The following is a 22,435-nucleotide window of genomic DNA, read 5'->3' on the forward strand; positions in this document are numbered from 1 at the left end:
TCATTTTAGATTAAAATGCTATCCTGTGGGACGTCCAGACCTGACTTCACCTGCAGTCGCGCACACACCCTCCTCCCGGCTGCTGTAGAACTGTCTGGAAGGTGCGAAGCCTCCGGGAGCGGGGGCCCAGCGAGGCCGGCGTCCGCGATGCCTGGAGCACGCGGGTCAGGCGGGCGGGCGCTCCCCCGGAAGCTCCGCCCCGGGTTCCGTGCTCGCCCTAAGCGCAGGCCCGGGGCGGCCCGGGGGCGGGGCTTCCGCGCGCAGTCTCCCGGAGGCCCCGCCCCCGCCGGCCGCCCGCGCTCGATTGCTCTTGTCTGGCGGCTGCAGCATGGCGGCGGGGGCGGCCGAGGCGGCGGCGGCCGTGGTGGAGGTCGGTTCAACCCGGCAGTTTGAGGAGCTGCTGCGCCTCACAGCCAAGTAAGCGGGGCGGCGGGCGGCGGGGCTGAGGGGACGCACGCGGGGGGCGGCCTCCCGGGCGGCGGCCGGCGGCCCCCGGATCCCGAGCCTGGTCTCCGGGCCCGATCCCCGGCTCGGCCCGGACGCCCGGCCTGGCGGCCGCGGGGCGCGGCGGCGCGGCGAGTCGGCCCCGGGGCCGGGGGCGGGGCGCGGAGACCCCGCGGCCGCGTTGCCAGCAGCGGGCGGTTGAGGAGGGCCTAGCGGGTTAGGTGACTTTGCCTCCCTGGAGCCGAGCGGTCGAGACGTGTGGATACTCGGGTAGTGCTCGCGTGTTCCAGCTCACCTGCAGCCGCAGACGGGGATTTCCTGTTTGGGGAGCTGGCCGAGCCGGGGTCTGTGCTGGTTTGGCACACGCGCTCCTGGCCCTGGGGACGGCTCCAGAAGGGGACCCGCGGGGCTGCGCGGGATTAGGGGACACCGAACTGGGTGGGCGCGTACGAGCCAGGGCTTCCGGGGCCGCCCCGCGGCGCTCCTGCCGCCTCCCCCCGTGAGCCCTCCGGGGCCTGGGGGTTCTCTGAGCTTCGTACCGCTCTACTGCCGCCGGGTGCGGTGGGGGCTCCAGGGCCGGATGGCCGGGGAGCCAGTCCCCAGCCCCGCCAATACCTAGCCTTGTGACCCTGGGGCAGGCTTCATTACCGGGCCTCAGTTTCCTCGACGGTGAGATGGATTCTTAAGAGTAGCGGCTCCCTAGGGTTGTGGGGGGTGAAGGAGGCGGTGCGTGTACCCCGCGACCTCGCCTGGCGCGCGGGATCGTCAGCTCGGAGTATTTTCAGTATGGAACAGAGTACTTGCATGGCGTTCCCAGGCAGTAAGTGCCTGTGGACCCAATTCCGTGGGATTGACCCCCCCCCCCCGGATTTGATTTAGGGGCAGGTAGTGCCCTGCTTGGGAGAGCAAGTGAGACGGGGGGAGTTAGGTGCCTGTGTTGGAAATGGAGCAGGGTGAGAATTCCTGCCTGAACTCGCGGCTGGTCATGGGCTGGGGACGTGGCGGGGTCCAAGGTATTGGCCAGAACAGCTCTTTTGACTTTTGAGGCTTGCTTGGAAAATTGTTTGGGGTGGGGAGGAAGGAGAGAAATGACCAGTACTCATTGATGAAAGGTGGGTTCTGACTCATCCAGCGCTTGCGTTCCGATTACCGAGGACAGCCAAGGTGGACTCTTCCTGAAAGGACCAGGGCCTGCGCGGGCCTGCCCTCCGGACGTGTTTGAACTTACTATCACCTGAAAGACTGTTTTGCTCTGTGTGTTGCACAATTTGGTTTTTAGGTTTCATTTTTTATTCATAAAAATCCTTAAAATAACACAGTCCAGACCGTACCACGTATTCTTGCCGCTGGCCGGTACTTAAACTGATCCAGGAGACAAGACACCTTTTCCATAGCGATTAAACAGGCACCTGGGCAATGATGCATGGCATCCAGGAAAGGAATAAATCTGCCGGTTTCGGTGAAAATGGAAGCATTTACATTATTAAGTAGGGGCGCCTGGGTGGCTCAGTTGGGCCTCAGACGCTTGATCTCCTCTCAGGTCTTGATCTCGGGGCTGTGGGTTTGATCTCGGGGCTGTGGGTTTGGGCCCGCGTTGGGCTCCGCGCTGGGCGTGAAGCCTACTTAAAAAAAAATTAAATAGTACTTGGCATTGTAGTCATTTAAAAATCTGCTTTGTAAACATCACTTCTCAATTTTAAAATTTTACGTGAATTGAACTTTTTGCTTGCGTCATGTCAGGTGTTTGTAGATCGCTGACACCTCAGCTGGTCTGTGCTGGGCGGAATGTTAACACCCATCTGCAGAGTAATTGAGATTTTGCCCGTGTGTAAAATACTTACGAGTCGAGTATAGGTGGTATTTAATAAGGGGTAGCTGGTGTTATCTGCAGATGAGGAACTGCAGGAGCAGAACACCTAACGAGAGAGAAACTGCTATTTATCGAGCACCGTTTATCCTGCTGATGAAGAACCAAGGTCTGTTACGTTGTCCAAAGTCACGTTAGTTGGGATTTGAACCTGGTCCTCAAACGGCACACCATGCACACTGGATTACAGACAGAGTACTCTTACCTATAACCTAAGAGGGGGCGGCCGCAGCGTAATGTTTGTTTCAGGTTTATATCCTCATGCTACCAGACCCCGTACTTAATTAGAAAGCTAAGCATCTAAATATGAGAATATTGTGGGTGATGTAAAATAACTATTGATACTGTCATACTTCTGTGTTTTCAAAACATTTTCATATTTTTGTTTGATCTTCCCAACATTCCAGGGTCTTAGTTATTGCTCTTTTATAATTGGGAAGTTAAGATTCCATGATTAAGACCTAAATTACTCTTCAAAGCCATGTCAGTGATAATGGAATTTAAGTTGTGTAGGTGTACTTTTTTCGTTTTTTTAATTCTTAGAGTATAATTGACACAGTATATTAGTTTCAGGTGTATTATTTATTTATTTTTGCATAGATCAGTTCATACTATTATAAAGTTTGGTAACATTTTAATTAAGTTATTTTTTAATGTTTATTTGGGGGGGAGAGAGAGACAGACAGACAGACACAGCACGGGTGGGGGAGGGGCAGAGAGAGAGGGAGACACAGAATCCGAAGCGGGTTCCAGGCTCTCAGCTGTCAGCACAGAGCCCAATGTGGGGCTCGAACCCACGAACCGTGAGATCATGACCCAAGCCGAAGTTGGACGCTTAACCAACTGAGCACCCAGGCGCCCCTTAATTTTTAAAAATACAATCATATTGTGAGCAATTTTCCATGTCGTTAAAATTCCTTGAAAAATGATTCTTAATGTCTTGATAGTATTTTATTGTATGACCATTAAAAAAACTATAGTATTGTTGAAGAATTGGTTTTTCTAGTTATTTTCTATAAGATAATGGAAAAGTATTCATATACATAAATCTTGGTCTCTTTAATTACCTCCTTAGGATAGATACTTGACTGTGTGTAGGAAATTTCTGAAAGGTTGCAGTTTAATTTTTACCAGCAGGATATGGAAATGCTTGGCTCTCTCCATCTTTTTGGTCGTGGAATATTATTTAAAAAATCCCTTTCAATTTAGTAGAAAATGGTATCCCAGTTTTTTAAAAATGAGGTATTAACATACACACCATGTAAAATGCACAGATCTTAATAGTTAGGTATGATGAATTTTTATAGTTGTACATACACAAGCAATCACCATTCACAACAGTATCGAGCCCCAGAATGTTCTTTAGCTCCTTTCCAGTAATCCCCACCGCTGATCCACTTTCTGTCAGTGTAGATTAGTTCTGCCTGTTCTTGGTACTTTATGTAAATGGAGTCTACAGCTGCTGGTTTTTTATGTCTGGGTTGTTTTGCCCAGCATGTTTTCGAGATGCATGTTGCTGCATGGATCTGTCATTAGTTCCTTCTTACTGCTGAGGACTATTTTATTACATGAGTAGACAACAGTTTCTCCAGTTTGTAGACATTTGGGTCATTTCCAGTTTTTGGCTATCGTGTCTGAGGCTGTTGTGAACATTCGTGTGCAGGTCCTTTTGTGGGCCTCTTTTCTTTCTCCCCGTCCCCTTAGGCTTTGGAGCCTCCCCAGCATCCTCTGCAGAGGCTCATTCAGAGGTTTTTGAGGGGCAGGTAGATCACTTATGGCCTGCGTCACACTGGCCAGAGCTCAGTTCTGGGGCCCCAGACAGCTGCAAGTGTAGTCAGGCTGTATGCCCAGGAGGAGAAGGAAACCACACTTGGTGAAACACAGCATAGTCTCTGCCATAGGCCCTGAGGCCCACCTACCCACACGTTGGAGCTTCTGAGTTCTGCTGGACACAAGCGATAACCTATTGGTTAGGGACCCACAGTATGTCCTTTCCAGCCTTAGGTGGGTCTTTCTTGAGAACATGCTGCTTTCCTCTTGTGTGCCCCCGGGCAGCTCTCCCTTCTGCCTCAGTGCTGTCTGGGACTCAGACCTCCATTTTCCTTTGTTTCAGCAAATGACACGCTTCCTACCTGGGAAAACAGCATCTCCCCAACTCTCCTTCTACTCTCCCCTCCCCCAACATCTAACATTTATTCGTAGCTTTACCCATTCTGGATTGCTTCACTCCTGACCTGGAGCAGACTGCCCCTTATCTCAAGATGAATTCTTCTCTGCTCTTAGGTTCCCCTCCCCTGCCGCCCCAAGACTTTGCATCCTTAGAAGGCTCTTTTGCCTTCAGCCTTTTCCACTCCACTTGCACTACCCCCTCACAAGATAAACGTGAAGATTTTCTTGTATTAAAAAAAACAGGGGCGCCTGGGTGGCTCAGTCAGTTAAGCGTCCAGTTTAGGCTCAGGTCATGATCTCACAGTTTGTGGGTTTGAGCCCTGCATCCGGCTCTGCGCTGACAGTGTGGAGCCTGCTTGGGATTCTCTCTTCACGCTCTCTGCCCCTCCCCCGCTCACATTTTTTCTCTCTCTCGTAGTAAATAAATAAACTAAAAAAAAAAAAAAAGCCAATCCCTGGAGCCTGTCTTTGCCTCTGCCTGGGACTCCCCCTGTTTACAGACAGATCTCTTATTAAAGTGTAGATTTCTAGCAACCTGCTTCCTCCTCTTAGGTTCAGTCCCCCGCATGCTGCAGTCCGACTTGTGCTTCTGCCGTCCAGCGTTGCTGGTGCCCTGCCACCTGCATCAGATGGTTGTCATTCCTTCCTCCTCCTTCTCTTGACTTCTGTGAGGCCCTTTAACCTTTGAGGGGCACAACAGAATCGAGCCCCAGAATGTTCCATTTAGGCTCCATTTTCTGGTCTACTGCCGGGTTCCTTTTCCTTTGTCTGTCCCAACTCCTGTTGGTGAGTCCAGAGGCTCTGACCTCTGTGTTTTTGGAGAGCTTGTGCCAGCTCTGTTTGTTGATTCCCAAGTCTGTCTGCAGATGAAGCACAGACTTCTTTCCTGAGTTTGAGACCATCACTAGCAGCCCACCAGGTTTCCTCTCCTCTCAGGTTAGCGGCCAGTATATGTGACCCATGCCTGCTGCCACTGCTGGTCATCCATCAGTCACTGAAACTTGGAGTTGCTCTAGCCCTTGCTTCTAAGGTCACCAACCAAATCCTGCCCCTCCTACCTCTGAAATCCCTTTCGTTCTGTTCTCTGACGCTGGATGGGAGGCTCACTCTTCTCTCAGCCGTACTGTTTCACTGGTTTTACAGGTTGCCACTCCTTTGCTTACCCACAGGTTAGTTGTCCTTACTTCCTTTCTCTGTGTAACATTTTTTTTAAAATTGTGTTTTTTTCCTGCTTTTTCACATCTTTTCTGATTGGGGGTGGTTATATTTGAACTTAGAATTCTGTGGAAGGGTGTTTAAGTTCAGTATGAGGATAGACTTAAAAGATATCTTTGCCAAGACAATTTTGTATGAAAATAGTTGATAAATATACACTGAGATGCCTAAGAACTTAGTCAACAATTTATTAATCCACTGTCCTGTCTGTTCATACTATCAATTTTTAGAAAATCTTTTGTAGTATAATGTAAAAAAAGGATGTCGTTGTAAAAAGTAGTTTCTTTTTTTCCCCTTGTTTTCTGCCTGCGTGCCTTCATTTTCAACATTTTACTCCTGTTCCTGTGGTCACAACTATACCTCTGCCTCCACAGTACTGTGCTTAGGAAGTGAATCCTAGAATTTGTAGTGGCCATCTATGTGCAGTCCCTTTTCAGAGACATCGTGCAGACATCTAGTTTCCGCCTTTCCTAAGGATCTGAGAACATAATTGATTTATAGGACTGTGAGTTGAGATGGATGAATATTTAGAACCACTTCATATGAAGTAAGTCTTCACTCAAGAGATACCATTGACTTGAAAGTTCATCCGAAAGATTATCAAGACCTTGCAAGCCTTCCATTTCAGTCTTTGTTCAATACAACAAAATTGTAGCAGTACAAAAACAATTCAGGCAGTTCTTTACAGGTTTTTTGGTAATAGAATTGAATATATATACATATCTCCTTAATTTTAAAGACACTATAGCTTTAAAACATTGCGTTTTGTTGATTTCTAGGTCCCTCCTCGTGGTCCATTTTTGGGCGCCATGGGCTCCGCAGTGTGCTCAGATGAACGACGTGATGGCAGAGTTGGCCAAAGAGCACCCTCAAGTTTCATTTGTGAAGGTATTGTATTTCCAGTGTCGCATCTTTTGTGAGCTTAATTCTGACTTATGATGCAGACTGCATTTTACTAACGTAAGGGAGGAGGGGTGTGGGATTCTACATGTATAGTTGGTGCATTTGTTATTTTTGCAGTAGATTATTCTTAAAAATCTTAAAATTGTTTTGCATTTCTCAAGTACCGAGTAGTGTAACAATCACCATACTTTCCCTGACACATGCTTGGTAGATTGCAGGATGGGCAGCGGGGATGTTTGTGAACAGAAGCAGACTAGATCATTCAGTGTGGGCCATTGTGGTTTTAGTACGGTAAAAATACTAACAGAGCTTGCTTCATTGAAGAGCAAGGTGTGATGTGCCAAGTGATTGGAGAAAGGGTGTGTCAGGCGGCTGGGAACCTGGGGAACGGAAAGAAGCTGCTATCTGGGATCTGGGGTCAGGTAAATGCAGACCCATAGGAGAAACCGAAAGCTTTGCGGACCTGTTTAGGAAGCAGAGAAGGAAGGAATCTGGTGTCTCTCTGGCTTGCCTTGTTTTCACCCAGCTTTGCATGCTCTAGTTCCTAGTTTGTGTCTTGGGTGGGCACGTACTAGGAAGTGATAGTTGAGGCTGTGGATTAGCTACTTGGTTTAGCACATTTAATGCTGTCATTCAGGACTTAGTACTGGTTGAAACAACAAAGCCACAGTAGAGAAGCCGAGAATCTTAGAAATGAAACCCTGGTTTCAGAAACTTGAATCCTTCAGATTTAAAGAAACAAGAAAGACCAAAGCCTTATTTTATAAAACCAGAATTTGTGAGTTCAGAGGACATGTTTAGCAAATATACCCACATGTGGGGTTAAAAGTGACATCTCTATTTTCCGCTTTTTGTATCAACTGAAAACAGAATTCTGAGGGCTAATTCATCTGTGTAACAGGAGATAAAACTTTCAGGCAGTTTCTGTAGAGATAAGTGTGCTTTGAATGGTGTTGCAGTTAGATGTCTCAGAATCACAACAGCGTGAGAGGTGTACAACGCGAAGCTCCCCTGCACCTCCCCCCCGCCCCCTGCTGTCCTGCCCTATAAAGAAGGGGCTGCCTGTGTTAATTTTGCATAAATCCTTTCAGTGTTTTTTTTTTTTTTTTTTTTTTAATGAAGATAGAGCAAATGTAGAAGTAATAGCTAGCTTTTTAAAATTTAAGGACTTATTTAAAATTCCAATGAAATGTGTAAATGTAACCTTAGAATGTAACCCTAAAATGTCCAGTATAAATAATAGAAGGAGACATTAAAACTGCATGTTTGGTCAGTGATAAAAGATAATGATTACAAGTGGAATGAATGATTAAACATTTCAATCATAAGATTAATCAAGATGATGGTAATTGTTGCAAGTCTGCTTTTATGTGTATAATGTTACAGGTTTAGGTAACACATTGTTCTGAGCTGCCATCTGAACGGTTTATTTAAAGAGACTATAGAATTACTTCTCACATTGGTACCACACTTGGCAGTGAGATTTTAAGTTGTTCGCGTGCTTAAGTGTCTCGCCAGGCGTTGAAGTCCTGGTCTGCTTGGGATGCCTGAACCCTACTGCACCTGCCTCTCGGGGGTAGGGGGTGGCGCTAGGTGGGGCAGTTCTCCCAGGAGTCATTACTTTCTGAAAATTCACTCTGCGGAGTAGTTGGTCTTTAAATGGCAGGGATAACCTGCAGTGGACTTTGTAAGGTAGGTAATTTAAATGGTGAGCAAATACGAGGTAAAATATTTGAGAGGTCTGTTGGCATTCCCCAGTAAGAGAGGGTGCAGTTCATTCTAAAATAACTTTCTTTTGTTATTGAGAGCTTTTTGAACAGTCTAGGGAAGGGAACTGATGTTCTGCTCTGTGTCTTTTAATTTGATTTCTTAGTTTTTTTTGTTTGTTTTTTGACTGCCAACAGTCTGGCATTTTTGACTTGTGAATTATAGAGATCAGTCCATTTTATAACTTAGATTTCCAAAATCATCATGTAGGTGATCTCAAGCATAATGTTTTTAATACTTAATTTTTTTTTTTTTTTTTTTCCTGTTTGTTTATTTATTTTGAGAGACACACAGAGCATAAGCAGGGGAGGGGCAGAGGGAGGGAGACGCAGAATCTGAAGCAGGGTCCAGGCTCCAGGCTCCGGGCTGTCAGCACAGAGCCCGACGCGGGGCTGGAACCCATGAACCGTGAGATGGTGACCTGAGTCAAAGTTGGACGCTTAACCGACTGAACCACCCAGGCGCCCCTTTAATACTTTGAGTGTAGAGTTTTGTGACCACCAACAGTTTCTTGTTTTGTAGACAATGGGAAAGTGATACCTGAGAAAAGTTAGCGTACGTTTTGGTCCGAATTAGTCTGTGCTCACTGGAACAGGTTGTTGAAAGGCAGGACTCTCACGTTTATTGCACGTGAACGAACACCCTCCTTCCTGTACTGATGGGCTGGTGATGAAGTGCACACACGCTCCTTGGCACCACGTCTATGCCCGTGCCTTGCGGTGACTCACTGTTGCGCATTGGCTGCCCCATCTAGCCCGGACCCAAGGCTCTGGGCCCCACAGGAGGTTCGCACACCTCCAAGGCCTTCGAGAAGACATAGGAGTCACTCTTATTGCCCAAAGTCTTACTGAAAACTTAACATTTGTTCAGAGTAAAATTAAATGGCTAATTAAAATGTTACACGTCCTTGCTTTTCAAAATGTGTAAAGTCAGTTTGTTAGCTCTTTGCCTTTACATTTTTTAATTTGGTTTCTTTATTGTTTTTTTAATGTTTTTTATTTATTTTTGAGACAGAGACAGAGCATGAACAGGGGAGGGGCAGAGAGAGAGAGGGAGACACAGAATCCGAAGCAGGCTCCAGGCTCCGAGCTGTCAGCACAGAGCCCGACGGGGGGAGGGGGCTCGAACCCACATACTGTGAGATCATGACCCGAGCCGAAGTCAGACGCTCAACCGACTGAGCCACCCAGGCGCCCCAACTCTTTGCCTTTAAAACGGGAATACACGTTTATTGTTTACTCCCTTGTTTGGTAGATAGAATCTTTCAAGGTCTAGGGTGTGGTAGTGGGGTGGGAAGGAGCGAGAACAGCATAAGGCTCCTTGTGATGGGGTAGTTGGGTACCAGTAGTTCTATTCGAGGTCCGAGTCAAATTCGTCTTTTCGTAGGAGTGGCTGTTCATTTTTTTTAATTTTACGTTTGATTTTATTGTGATTTAAATTATTAATTGAAATATTTTATTCAATTTGTTACATTAAATTTATTTTTTTTTCTTCAAATGAGAATTGTATATTTTTAAGGTGTGCAACATGATGATTCAAATCAAATCCATTTTATATGAAGTCTCCCATGTACCCCTGTGGCTTTTTTTTTTTTTTTTTTTTCCATCTCCAAACTTAGTCTGTGCCTATGGTTCAACGATTAGAGAATATCTTGTACTTTTGTCTGTTCTGTCGTTTAATTCCTGTTTTGTTTGGCTTCTTGTGTAGGTGGTGGGATATTTGAAGTAGAGACCTGCACCTTACCTTGTTTTCATTTTTTTATTGCTTTCCTTTGTGTAATTGGCTTCCACCTCCTATGCCAGCCTCCCCCACCCCTCTTCCAGCTTGGTATTCTGATTCAATTAAGCCGTGGTACTCGTTTTACCATATAAGGCACTTTGGTACATAAAATCTCAAAGTCAAGCTTATTGGCCACCTGGTTGGTGAGGTTTTGTACTACTGTATTTCATTTAGTAGTAATCTGATTTGTATAGTTCCTGCCGAACTTGAATTTTATGTCCATTGTAACTTCAGATATGAAGGCAAAGGTATAGGAGTTAGATACTTAAATTTGTATTTTTTGATTCTTAAAAAATAGGAATTGTTATAATTTGATTCTTGAATGCACAAGCATCTTAAAATACAGCTCACAGTTCAGTTTCTAAGGGTCTCTAAAATCAGTATAGATAATTTCTATGTGGTTATAGAAATGTTCAATTCTAAATGTCTGTTCAGTTAGTATTTGTAAACAGACAATGTAGGGTCATCTCCAGAAGGGTACCAGCCAGCTGTGTAACTAGGTACCACTTAGCTGAATTCCTGTTTTTCAGTGTCAGAGAATACTGACCAGTTTATTTGGCATCTTAGAGAACGTATGTAGGATTCCATTTTTGGAGAACTCTAAAAATGCCCCTCAGATAATTCCAGTAGAATTGCTAAATCTTAAAAATATCCTAGTTTTTATTTATGCTGTCTTGGTAATTAAAAAAAAAATTAACAATTAACAGTTCATTAGCTATTCCTGGGCTAAGTTTCGTAAAGGTCTTTTAAAAAGCTATCAAAAACATTAAAGATCTATTTGGACAAGGAATTTGACTTCGAAAGGTTTTCCTTTAATATCACAAGTCACAGAGTTAGAAAGAAGCCTCTTTTTGATGTTTAACAAAATATTCCTGAATGTCAGGTTTAATTGTTCTCTCCTCAGCCTTGGGGATCAGTGCCACGCTGGCCAGTGGTCACTCCCGTTGTTGGCTTAGCAATAGTGACCACCATTTATTCAGTATTGTGTCAAAATTTATTTACCCAACACTTACAGGCCACTACTATGCTAGTCACTGGGGGTACACAACAATAGGGTAATCGGGTAACATTATCAAGGTAATTTCAGAGAATAGTTCTGAAAGGAAAGAAATCGGGTGTGGAAGAAGAGAACCTGGGCTGATGGGTGCTTTATTCCGGTCTGGCTGGAGAGCTGCATCTAGTAAGAGAGCTGGAAAATGAAAAGGAGCTGTCCTTGGGAGAGCCAGGACAAACTTTTAGGCTGTGGATTAGCAAGTGAGTACTGCTGGAGGGCCTGGCCTGCATATGTGCCACCGGTGGGGCCAGTGAAGGGGGAGAGGGTATGGCAGGAGGCTGGAAGGGGAGGCAACAGCCACATGACCTGTGGGCACTGGTGGAGTTTGGGTTTTATTTTGGGTGCAGTGGAAGTGGCACATCAGTTTCTGGTTTTAAGCGCTTACCTGGCTGTCCTGCGGGGAGTGAGTTGAAGTGGCGGAAGGATGCAGACTGGAAGCAAGTACGCACCTTAGGAGGCTATTTCACAGGCCAGGTAAGAGATGCCTTGGACACTGGTGGCAAGGGAGCATCGAAATGACGTCATGGTCTGATTTGGCTTGTATTTTGGAGGGGGAACCCAGAAGACCTGTTAACGGATTGGATGTCGGGTGAGGGAAATGGAGTAATCAAAGTTGTCTTCCTTTTGATTGGATCACTGGCTGGATGAAAGAAGACCGAGATGCCCTGGGGAGGAACAGGCTTGGTGGGAAGTGCCTGGTAGAGATCCACATGCAGATGTCAAGTGTGTAGTTTGGAGTGAGAGGGGAGGTCTGGCCTGGATACAACTTGGGTGTTGTCGCCACATTGGTGTTTCTTAGATGAGACCGCTCAGGGAGGATGAGCGTAAATAAGAGAAGTGCACTCAGAACCAAGTCCTGGGATGTGCCAGCCGTGGAGGGGTTGGCCAGATGTGAGGGAAGGAGCCAAAGAGACTGAGTCATGAGAGTTATAGGAAAAACAAAACAAAACATGGAAAGCCAAGTGAAGGGTTTCATGAGAAGGTGGGTGCGGTCGTACTAATGATGCTGAAAGGTCAGTAACATGATGAACAAAGAGTAACCATTGGCTTTGGTGAAATGGTAGCTTGGCGGTGTAGAGAGGAGCTTGGCTCTGGAGCCACACTGCCCTCCTCCACTGCTCACCATTGTTGGAATCTTGGCTGAGTCACCTAACCTCCTTAAATTCCAGTTTCTTCTGTTAGGTGTAATGACAGCATCTATTATCGTGCATATTAAATGACTCAGTATACAAACTGCACTTAGAACAGTGTCTGGCTTAGATTAATCATGGCTGTCAGCCATTACCATCATAGTGGTCTTTGGTGACCCTCTAGGGAGGGAGTTCCCTACCTCTGCAGTTAACCTTGCTGTGGTAACAGCTCCCTGCCTCTCCTCACCCGACTGCACACGGGAACGGTCTGAGTTTGAGAGTCATGGTTCAGGAAGTGGATGGTTCCCAACAAAGGCATTCTGTCTGAAATTCCATTCTGGAAACGTTCGTGTTTTGGTGAGGGCTAAAGTCATGTATAAATCCTATCTTTGAAATTTAATCTTTTTGATCGATAGAGTAGAAAAGGTTTACCATAGTATAGTGAAAAAAAAGCATGGGTTTTGTAGTCAGTCTTGGGTTTATTTCTCAGCTCTCCTACCCAGTGACTGTGTGTTTTGGGACAAGTTATATCTTTACGTAGCCCCCTGTAAGGTTGAGATGATAATGTACCATACGCTTTTCCAGGCGTTAAGTAGTTTAGGCAATTGAATGCAAAGAGCCTGTCGTGGTTTATGGCACCGAGTAGGTTTTCCATGAAAGATAGCTATTATTGACTGCCGTTGGTCTTTTCTGAATGCAGCTCACTTTTCAGTATTTATTTATTTTCTATTTTCATTGATAGAACTGTCATGTTGCTTTACATCCAATAAAAATGTTTCCAGAGAATTTTACTGCTGCAAAGGTTTTAGGGCCTCACATAACCCTTGATGTTCTGGGAGAATGGCTGTGCCTTTAGTGACAGTCCTGGCCCCTGCTCTGGGAGGATTTGTTTGTCACCACTGCCTTTGTCTTACGAAGAAGATGTCATCTCGCTGGGAGCTATTTTGAGGAGAGGTGCTTGTGGTGATCCTCCTGGCTTTAGGAATTTCAAGAGGATGATTTGCTTCCTAGAAGAATTGTCACTAAGGGAGACCCTTGGAAACCAGCAGGAATATGAGAAGAGGTCAACTTTAAGCAGCACAGAGGAATGTGTTTTTATGATTCCCGATGTTGCCTGTTTTGGTTTGGTTTAAGACCATAGTATCTTGTTTTTGCTGAGTATTGCCCCCTTTCTTTTATTAAAAAAAATTTTTTTTAATGTTTGTTTATTTTTGAGAGAGCTAGAGCATGAGCGGGCCAGGGGCAGAGACAGGGAGACACGGAATCAGAAGCAGTCGCCAGGCTCCCGGCTCGCAGAGCCCAACGCGGGCTCGAACTCACAGACTGTGAGATCATGACCTGAGCCGAAGTTGGACGCTCAACCTACTGAGTCACCCAGGTTCCCCTTAGTACTGCCCCTTTTTAAAATTTGTGTTATTTTGCTGTTAGAATCCAGTTGTACCAAAGATAGGGATTGTAACTGAGCCTCACCCAGTGCCAGTGTGTGCCGGGCACTCCAGGGGTATTATTTGCAAGAGAAAAATAACGAGCTGCCCTAGTCATCGCCTTCTCTGCTGTTATTTGCTTTGAGTATGCAATTGTATGAAAGAAAATGGCACAGAAGTTTTCAGAACTTTCAGAAAGCGTGTTCTACATAGTGGTCTCCAAATGCTTTGTCTTCTCTCTGTTCATTTTTTTCAGTTTATTGGACAGTTGATGTTGACTTGAAACGTATATAATTTTCACGTTAATACATTTTGAAAGATGAAGGTAATTAAAAATATTTGTCTAAAGGGCGTTTTAAAGAAATAAAAATAAAGTAGTAAAAGAGCACCCGGGAATGTGTGAGACAGAAGATAGAAACCAAAGACAAATGACTGTGCCTCCCACTTACCGTCCAGGTTCATTTGGATAGATGGATGCTGGATTGGGGAAGGCTCTAGATAAGAATAGTGTTTCAAGCCCAGTGGAAACCTTCTCTTCCTGGAAAAATACAGGATATATATCTTTAACTCTTTTAACAGTATAATTTATCAATAAGTTTTATTTCCTACAGGTATAATGTGAATTCAGATTTTTATTGGTTTTAAAAAGTTTATATTAAATTGAAAGTCCTGTGAGGGAAGGATACAATATTATGTCTTAGTTTTTCTCAAAGTGCATGGTTTACAAAATTCTGCACATAAATAGCTTACAGGAACTGTGTTCTAATTATTTAGAAATTGAGTTGTGTAAAATTCATGTCAGGTAACACATCGTGTCTCGTTGAGGGGCCTCAAGGAAATCATCAAGCAGAATGCAGTCATCTTATTTAAAATGCATTTAAATGTATGAATAGACCCAGAAGTAGATAACCTAGCAAGATCTCTGCCTAGTGTCCGGCAGCCTTGCAGGGGTTAAAAGTAAAATTTATCAGACATCAATAGTTTATTGAAGAAATACTCCTTTTTGCTTCATAATTTGCAGAAGGCTGCAACTGTCAGTCATGATGTACTGCCTCTTGAAATTAGTCAATAGAGCAAACAGCAAGAATTGCTGTGGGCAGAAAATAAGCACTGTAATCATGACATAACTGGGGTCAGTGATTTATGGATTTCAATATAGTAGTAGCTGCATATGATTGAAAATTTACTAGGTCACTAGTGCACCAAAAATTTTATTCACAGCCTCCAGGCATCTTTTGAAATGTGCAACAAAATAAAAACCTCTGAACCTGTTTTGACACTGCGGACTCAGTGGATGACACACCAGCCCAGTGAGTCTCATTTAAATGTAAATGTGTCATAAACTTTTGTACCAGACTCTTTAGAAACATCACCTACTTGAAGGGACGCTGCATGTGAATCTGGTAGACATATTGAAGTCGTAAAAAAGGACCTTTTCATAATCAAGCTTTATATTCTTTTGTTTTTAAAGTTGGAAGCTGAAGCCGTTCCTGAAGTATCTGAAAAATATGAAATTAGTTCTGTTCCCACCTTTCTGTTTTTCAAGGTAAGGATAAGGACGGCACAAGAGATCCCGCATCTGTGTGGGCCAGGGGGCTGAATCTTGGTTCCTTTACCCCTTTCCCTGATCCGTGAACGTTAGACACTCGGTTGTTCCTGGCTTTGCCCCGTTTTCTTGTGGTCTCCTTGTTTGCATTGATGCTAAAGCTTGGCCTGGGGCATCCTGCAGAAGTGATATGGGCCATGTAGAGGACCAGCAACCAGAATTGGAGCTTCTGGAGAACAATCCAGATACTTGGCTGTAGACCCAAAATGTCCCCTCCGTTGGGTAGAAGTTGGTTGCTTAGGGCATGTGCCTGGACATAATGGAACATCTGGCTGGTCCTGGTTTGATTAATGACTCTCTTAGGAAGCAGGTGCAAATCTGTGCTTCAGGGCACCCCCCGAGTGTCCCCACAGTTCCTCCAAATACTGCATTTGTACTTAGTAACAGATTAATCCCCACGAGGGTGGAGGAAATCTTTTCTCTTTAAGGTTGGACTCTGATCTGGTTTGAGGTGTAGCGATGTTTTCCTAGTATGTTCCCAAAAAGGGGATGAAAGAAAACAGTTACATATTTCTAAAATGGAGATGCATTCCGCCAATTGGTAATCAGAGTTTTAAAAACTCACCTAATAGTAAGTAGCGTTGACCTCTTTAACAATCAGCTAGAGCTGTGGATTCGTGCTTGTTATAATTTTGGAGCTTTGTGCCACACGTATTTTAAATGACTTTTTTAACTTCAGAATTCTCAGAAAATTGACCGATTAGATGGTGCACACGCCCCAGAGTTGACCAAAAAAGTTCAGCGACACGCATCTAGCGGCTCCTTCCCACCCAGCGGTAATGAGCATCCTAAAGAAGACCTCAACCTGCGCCTGAAGAAACTAACTCATGCTGCCCCTTGCATGTTGTTTATGAAGGGGACTCCTCAGGAGCCCCGCTGTGGTAAGAAGCTGCTTTCACACGGACGCGAGCAAAGTGGGCTCCACCGGCGTGGGGTGCGGCTGGGTGGGCGTGCTCCGGTCCTGTCGCACCGTCCCTCCTTCGCCTGTGTGGAGACGGCTTTAGGAAATCCGGAAGGTCCTGATTCCCGCTGACACTCTGTACTGAGGTGGTGAGAATCTGTTTTGCACCACAGACGCAGAGAATTTCAGAACCCAGAGGCTTCTTAGAAGTCATCCAGTTGAAGATTTTTGTTTATGTAATAAGCATCCAGAGACGGAAAGCCACTCAGCTTACTGGGAGCAGAGTTGGGAGGGCATTGCTGTTGTGTGAATGGGCTTTGGTCTGTTCAGTTCTTTTTGCTGTTAATGGTTTCCTGTCTCTCTTGGGAGTCTCTTTTTATTCACCTTGCCCAGATTGAGTGGTTTAAAACTTTTCAGAATTTTGGTGGTGGTTCTGTGTCTCCCCCTGTACTTTGGCCTTCCCTGTTGTCGCACATCGAATTATGCGACTAGTGTTCAACTACTGCTGTCATTTCCAGTTTATAGGTGCTCTTATTTTCTGTGTATGTATACACCCACCCACCTACCCCCCCCCCCCACACACACATATACATGTATATATACGCTTGTAATTTTCTCCTGAAGTAAGTTTTAGGGTTTATTTGACCCCTCTGGTATTGGGTTTATGTTATTTTCTTTTTACTATGCCTAGTACAACATTATTATGCTTCATAATTGAGCATTTAATGCCTTTTGATGATGCTGTTGAGAATCCGTTTGTTTCAACTATACAGGGGGGAATTTTTTTCAGATAGGTGGCAGTAAAATTGAGTGTGCTGTTGATAAGATTACTGCATGTCCAGCGTGACTTTTTAAAAATAACCTAGCTTCTAGCATAGCTTTAATTGTAAATTCTTCCCTATATGGTTAGCAAATGACATATTAGATTCTGAAAAAGTCCAGTTTTAAAGATAAAGTTTCATGTTGAGTCCTATCTTAAAACGATAAAAGGCTCCTTTAGCTCTCACTTCTACTTGAAAAATTTCCTTGCTGGCATTTACATGTCCAAGGATGCTTGCTGTTTAGATATTGAAAAGCAAACTCTGTCTCTACCAGAGTTAACTCCAGGTAGCAAGAGTCAGTCTCTGTTGTGGTTGTTTGTTTTTAATAGAGGTTGTGGCTGGTTTACTTTCCCCTGTCAGGCAGGAGAATCCTTTCTGGTGCTTTCTGTGGTGACCTAATAACAAGGACTTACAACGTGAGCCTGACGGGGTTTATTCAGTGCCTTCACTGAAATGTGACGAGTAGTGGAACTGGCTGTCACGTGGATGCACCTGTATGACAGGTTCCCACGTAGGAAACCTGCAGTAAAGCCGATACAGTGCTCTCTTCTTTGGGTTCGAACAGGACCGTCCTCTCACTCTTTTCTGAGTGGTGACCTCACCAGATCGGCAGGTGGTAAAACCGCAGCTTGGGGAAGGTGTGCTGAGGCAGCAGGGGGAGGCACAGTGGCCGGGTGTCACAGCAGGGGGGCTGCAGCCCAGTGCCACCCTTGGTGACGTAGGTACAGGTCAGTGACCCTTTCTGTGCCTTTGGTCCTTCCTTTGGTGGCATTGGGGTTGGAGCCAGTCTTGGGGATCCTCTTCAAATCAAATGTTGTATGATTATTCAAATAAATTAGAATCACCCTGAGGAATAGCCATTTTTCTGCTTACCTCTTCATTAGACTTAACTTATAATGCATTTCTAGTCACTTGTATGTTAACTGGCATTTAGAAGAGCGTATAAAAAGCAAGTGAGAGTAAAAAAGAAGCTTTCAAACATTTTGGAACAATCTGAAAAACATAATTACAGACATCTAGATAGTGAGAGATGTAATTGGGGAATTCAAACAAGATTTTTAGATAGATGTAATTTAACAGGTACAGTTTCATTTCAAACAAGTACTTGCTTTATTCTTTATAATTTTTATAACTATGTTTTTGACAGGTTTTTCTGTTTCCTAAGGTCTTGATTTGTGTAACAACATGTCTTTGTATCAAATATAGTAAGTAAGTGACGTATGGGAAATAGATCATTTTAGAATGTTGGTATTGTTGAATAAAACATCTATTCAAGGATCAGTTAGAAGGTGCCTTTCTTGTGCCTGTACCCTGCCACTTCCTTCATTGATGCTCCTCTGGCTCTGCGTCCCCCTTTGTGTGCCCTGCTACACGGACTCTTCATCTGGAAACTGTTCTCTTTCAGGAATGTACTCGACTTTCACCCTCTTCCTTTCTGAGCCCACTTAGTGGAAAATAGGTTTTGCTCTTGTGTTCGCACATCCGAGGTGAGGTACAAGCAGAGCCTCCTCTGTACAAGCAGTGACCGTCAGTGCTCGCGAACGCCACTGGCTGGTATTTCCATATTGGGAAAGAATTCCCTCGGAAGGCCCTGCTGTCAGTGGCAGCCGGTACTCCCCGTGGGCCCCCTCTGTGGAGCGGAGCTGCGGTGGTGTTTGATTAGCCGACCCCACCTTGCTTTCGGGTAATCAGAAAACATGAATGTATAACACTTAAATTTTCTGTCAGGGAAACCTTGAGAGCCATTTCAGGGTCTGCCCTGGAGCCCCGCTTGATCTCAGCCCAGCCCTTTCACACTTCACACCCTGTCTTTGTGGCTCTCAGCTTTGGCTTCTCCCGGCAGAACTGGGTAGTGTGTTAGGAGCTGGACGTGGTGATAGGGTGTCAGTCGTCAAAGAACTAGATTATTCTTACTCTGTGCTCCTCAGGAGGACAGGAAAGAGAGGGCTCTCGTGTTTTAGGCAGATTTTCAAGACATACTGAGATGTACATCTTTTTAAACAGAATGTTAAATCCTTGAACATGCAGGTTAATTAAGTTATTTGGGAATTCTTGTATCCATTTCAGTTAACAAAGCTTTTAGCAAAGCAAAGGGTATTTGAACCACGGGACAGACCTTTCTTCTGCAGCAAAAGTCATCTAACAGGGTTTTCTTTTTAAATCCGACACAAACATTGTAGGTTGAGAAGTGGGCTTTAGGGTTTTATTGTTACTAGATGAAATGTACCAGTCAGGCTTATTGTTCGTGCCTTCTGTCATGAGTAGAAATGACTGCAGACAGAAACGGTGGTTCTGTGACAGCCAAGTGGTTCTTCTACTTTTAAATATTTGTGTTGCGTGCATACATTTTTCTTAAAAGTGTGTAAATATTTTGTTATTGGAATGAAGCCTTCTCACTGTTTTATCCTTAAGCATAACATTTCCAGTCTGCTCCTTTAACCCTTGAAAACTGAACATTCCCCATCAATCTTTCTAGTCTGCATGTAATTGCCTAAAGCTAAAAGAAAGCTTTTCCTCAGCCGGTTACAGTAGAAATGAGTTAATATATTGGTAACAGAATAACCATCAGCAATCAGCCGTTAGCTGTTTACTAATGAACTCCCAGATGAGCGAAAAAAATTTCAGAATCAGTGCTTTACTTCAGGCTGTACATGAACTTAACACTTCAGTTGTAGGGAAAGCAACTTGTATGCCGTACAAATACCAGTGCTTCATCTCAGTAAACTGTAGATTTGAAAATTGTTTGGAGCTCAGTAGTACATCCCCGTTTTCATAGTAAAAGTGCTTTTGGAGGACACCAGGTGAAGCCTGTTCTTGCAATTAATCTTACACTGAATTTTATGATTTGATTTTATTTAAAAATACTTCCGATGCTGTGAAATCCTATAGGAATTTTGCACCTGAAGAACAGGTCATTTTCCAGTGAATTATGACTGTTTGAAAAGAAGGATGGTGTGTGAAAAGAGTAAAGTGGTACAAAGTATTGAAAAACAATTGGGAAGAATTAGCTTATGGAAAGAAAAATATCCTCTTTTCAGACAAGACGAATAGATTTATAAAAGACTGGTATTCACACTCTTATTCTTCAGTACTAATGTCATAATAAGAAAATGATGTCAAAAAAGTACAGGACAGAAATGTGTCACAAAAGTATAATAAAATCACGGAACATAAGATTGCCACTACGGTGCAGTAAAAAAAAAAAAAAAAAAAAAAAATCACATTACATACTTTGGGGAATGTAAATAGTTTTAAAAAGGAGACTGTCAGGTAACAGCACCAGATGAGAAAGACACTGTCAGCCTGTTGACAGTTCCTATGTAACAACACCAAAGACAGCTTTGAAACTCAGTGTATCCAGTGTCCACTAACAGAACCCATTCCTCCTCGACCTAGATACTTTATTCTGTTAAAGATCATATAGGCTGAGAGCTCCTGAAATGGACACTCAGGAAGTACTTCCAGAGCAACAGAAACCAAACGGTTGGGATTCAGTATGCTCACGGAGTGGTTAAAAATGAATGTTGGGATTTTTTCCCCCATCCAGTGTTCATTCTCATAGACTCACAGACCGCAGGGCTGGGAGGGACCGTGGAGGCATCCGAATCCGTCCCCTGATTGATGGGGATGTGCGGGAAGGTGGGGTAGCCATCCAGGGCTCAACTGTTTGTCTCCTTGGTGGGTGGGGCAGGTTCTGGGGCTTTCTGGCCAGCCTTATTTCTCCTACAACAAAATCATGCCTAATACTGAAGAGGAACATTGATAAAGAGAGACTTTTTAAAAAATTCACAAATGTGTTAAACTGTAAGCCCCACTTGAACACGTGGTTTACTTCAAGGTCAGATAAGGGGCTGTTGGAATTTGTTTTCTCTTTCCATGCTCTGTAGCCATGCTAATTAAATCACGGGTGAGATTGAGGCAGACATCTTTGTTCAGTAGCTAATGTGTGTTGTGAATTAATTTAAAATCATGTGTAAGAGAGAAGCTAAGTTCTTTATTTTCTTTTTCTTATGCAGGTTTCAGCAAGCAGATGGTGGAAATCCTTCACAAACACAATATTCAGTTTAGCAGTTTTGACATCTTCTCAGATGAAGAAGTTCGTCAGGGCCTCAAAACCTACTCCAACTGGCCTACCTATCCCCAGCTCTATGTGTCTGGGGAGCTCGTAGGAGGACTTGATATAATCAAGGTTAGAACTGAGAAGTCTGTACCTTGTAAAGAATGTTCATGTAGAGCACACTTTTATAAGTGCTGTAATAGATGTAAAGTATGAATTTCTTAAGAATCTCTACATTTACGAACATGAATCCGGAGTATATGCAAAGTGTTTCTGATGACATGGTCGATTGATACTCCGTGTCAGGGCGCGACCAAGGAGAGTTGGCTTGTAGTGAACGTTTCTTAAACTTACGCATGTGTTTGTTTCAGGAGCTGGAAGCATCTGACGAACTAGATACAATTTGCCCCAAAGCTCCCAAGTTAGAAGAAAGGTAAGTGTTTAAAAGTGTCAAATAGTCTACCATTTATTACTTTAAAAATATTTCCTAATTCTTGGTTTTTGCATTGCTCTTTCCATATAGAAACGAGGGATTTGTTTTCGTGTGCCGAGGTCATAAGAGTGTTGTTTGCAGTCAGACTAGTCGTGCGAACTTGGGAAGGTCTCGTTTGCACCGGAGACATTTTTGTGCCAATTTAACGAGCACGTGGAAGATATTCTTCGTTTTTATAGAACGAAATGTCATTGTCTCAGTGGAATGACTAAGTTTTACTTACTTCTCTGCATCTCGGAGCCAGGCTCCAGCGGCCCCGGTGTTCAGCCTTCAGTAACAGCCCCTCCTCTGAGCATCATCCGGACGCGGGCTGTGAAGAGTGTCCAGTGTGAGGAGCGAGGGCTGCGCGTGTGGTACCCGCGTAAACACTTTGGGGGCCTCGTGCTGCCTTTCTAACCACGATAACTTAAAATTCAAGGAGATTTGGAGCTGTAAAAATCGGTCTTTGTTTTATGAAGGATCTCAATCAGCTTTTAAAGATCTTATCTTATGGAAATTTTGGACTTTGGCCTGTAGGGAGACTTACAGGGATTTTTATTGTAATAAATTTGAATTAATGTAGAGGTTTAAAGAAGAATTTATTTTGAAATACATCCGTGTGTCAGCCGTTCGTAGTTGGGGCTTGAGTCTGTAAGGCGAAACCTCCCCTTGTAGTTTTCTTGCCATTCAGCATTTTGAGATAAAAGTGTCTAATAGTAAGCACCTCATTTATCTGTCCTTGATTAATAAATAGTGTCCCATATGTGTCAAACTGACCTTTAAGTGCCACACTTTCTCAAATGATTTAGACCCTTTGCTGCCTTTT

The 22,435-nt window shown here is 44.1% G+C and overlaps 1 protein-coding gene across 2 annotated transcripts in view; it reads left to right on the forward strand.

The window, feature by feature from the left end:
- The first annotated feature begins 292 nt into the window (after positions 1-292).
- The window catches only part of GLRX3 (glutaredoxin 3), a 31,579-nt gene continuing 9,436 nt past the window's right edge, over positions 293-22,435 (forward strand). For both annotated transcript variants that reach the window (XM_049645902.1, XM_049645903.1), the window contains exons 1-6: positions 293-417; positions 6,475-6,583; positions 15,224-15,298; positions 16,038-16,239; positions 21,097-21,269; positions 21,509-21,570. In XM_049645902.1, coding sequence (XP_049501859.1) covers positions 329-417; positions 6,475-6,583; positions 15,224-15,298; positions 16,038-16,239; positions 21,097-21,269; positions 21,509-21,570 — 710 coding nt within the window. In that variant the 5' untranslated portion in view covers positions 293-328. The remainder of the gene's footprint in view (positions 418-6,474; positions 6,584-15,223; positions 15,299-16,037; positions 16,240-21,096; positions 21,270-21,508; positions 21,571-22,435) is intronic.

This window comes from Panthera uncia, chromosome D2, assembly GCF_023721935.1.
Source record: "Panthera uncia isolate 11264 chromosome D2, Puncia_PCG_1.0, whole genome shotgun sequence".
Taxonomy (NCBI): Eukaryota; Metazoa; Chordata; class Mammalia; order Carnivora; family Felidae; genus Panthera; species Panthera uncia.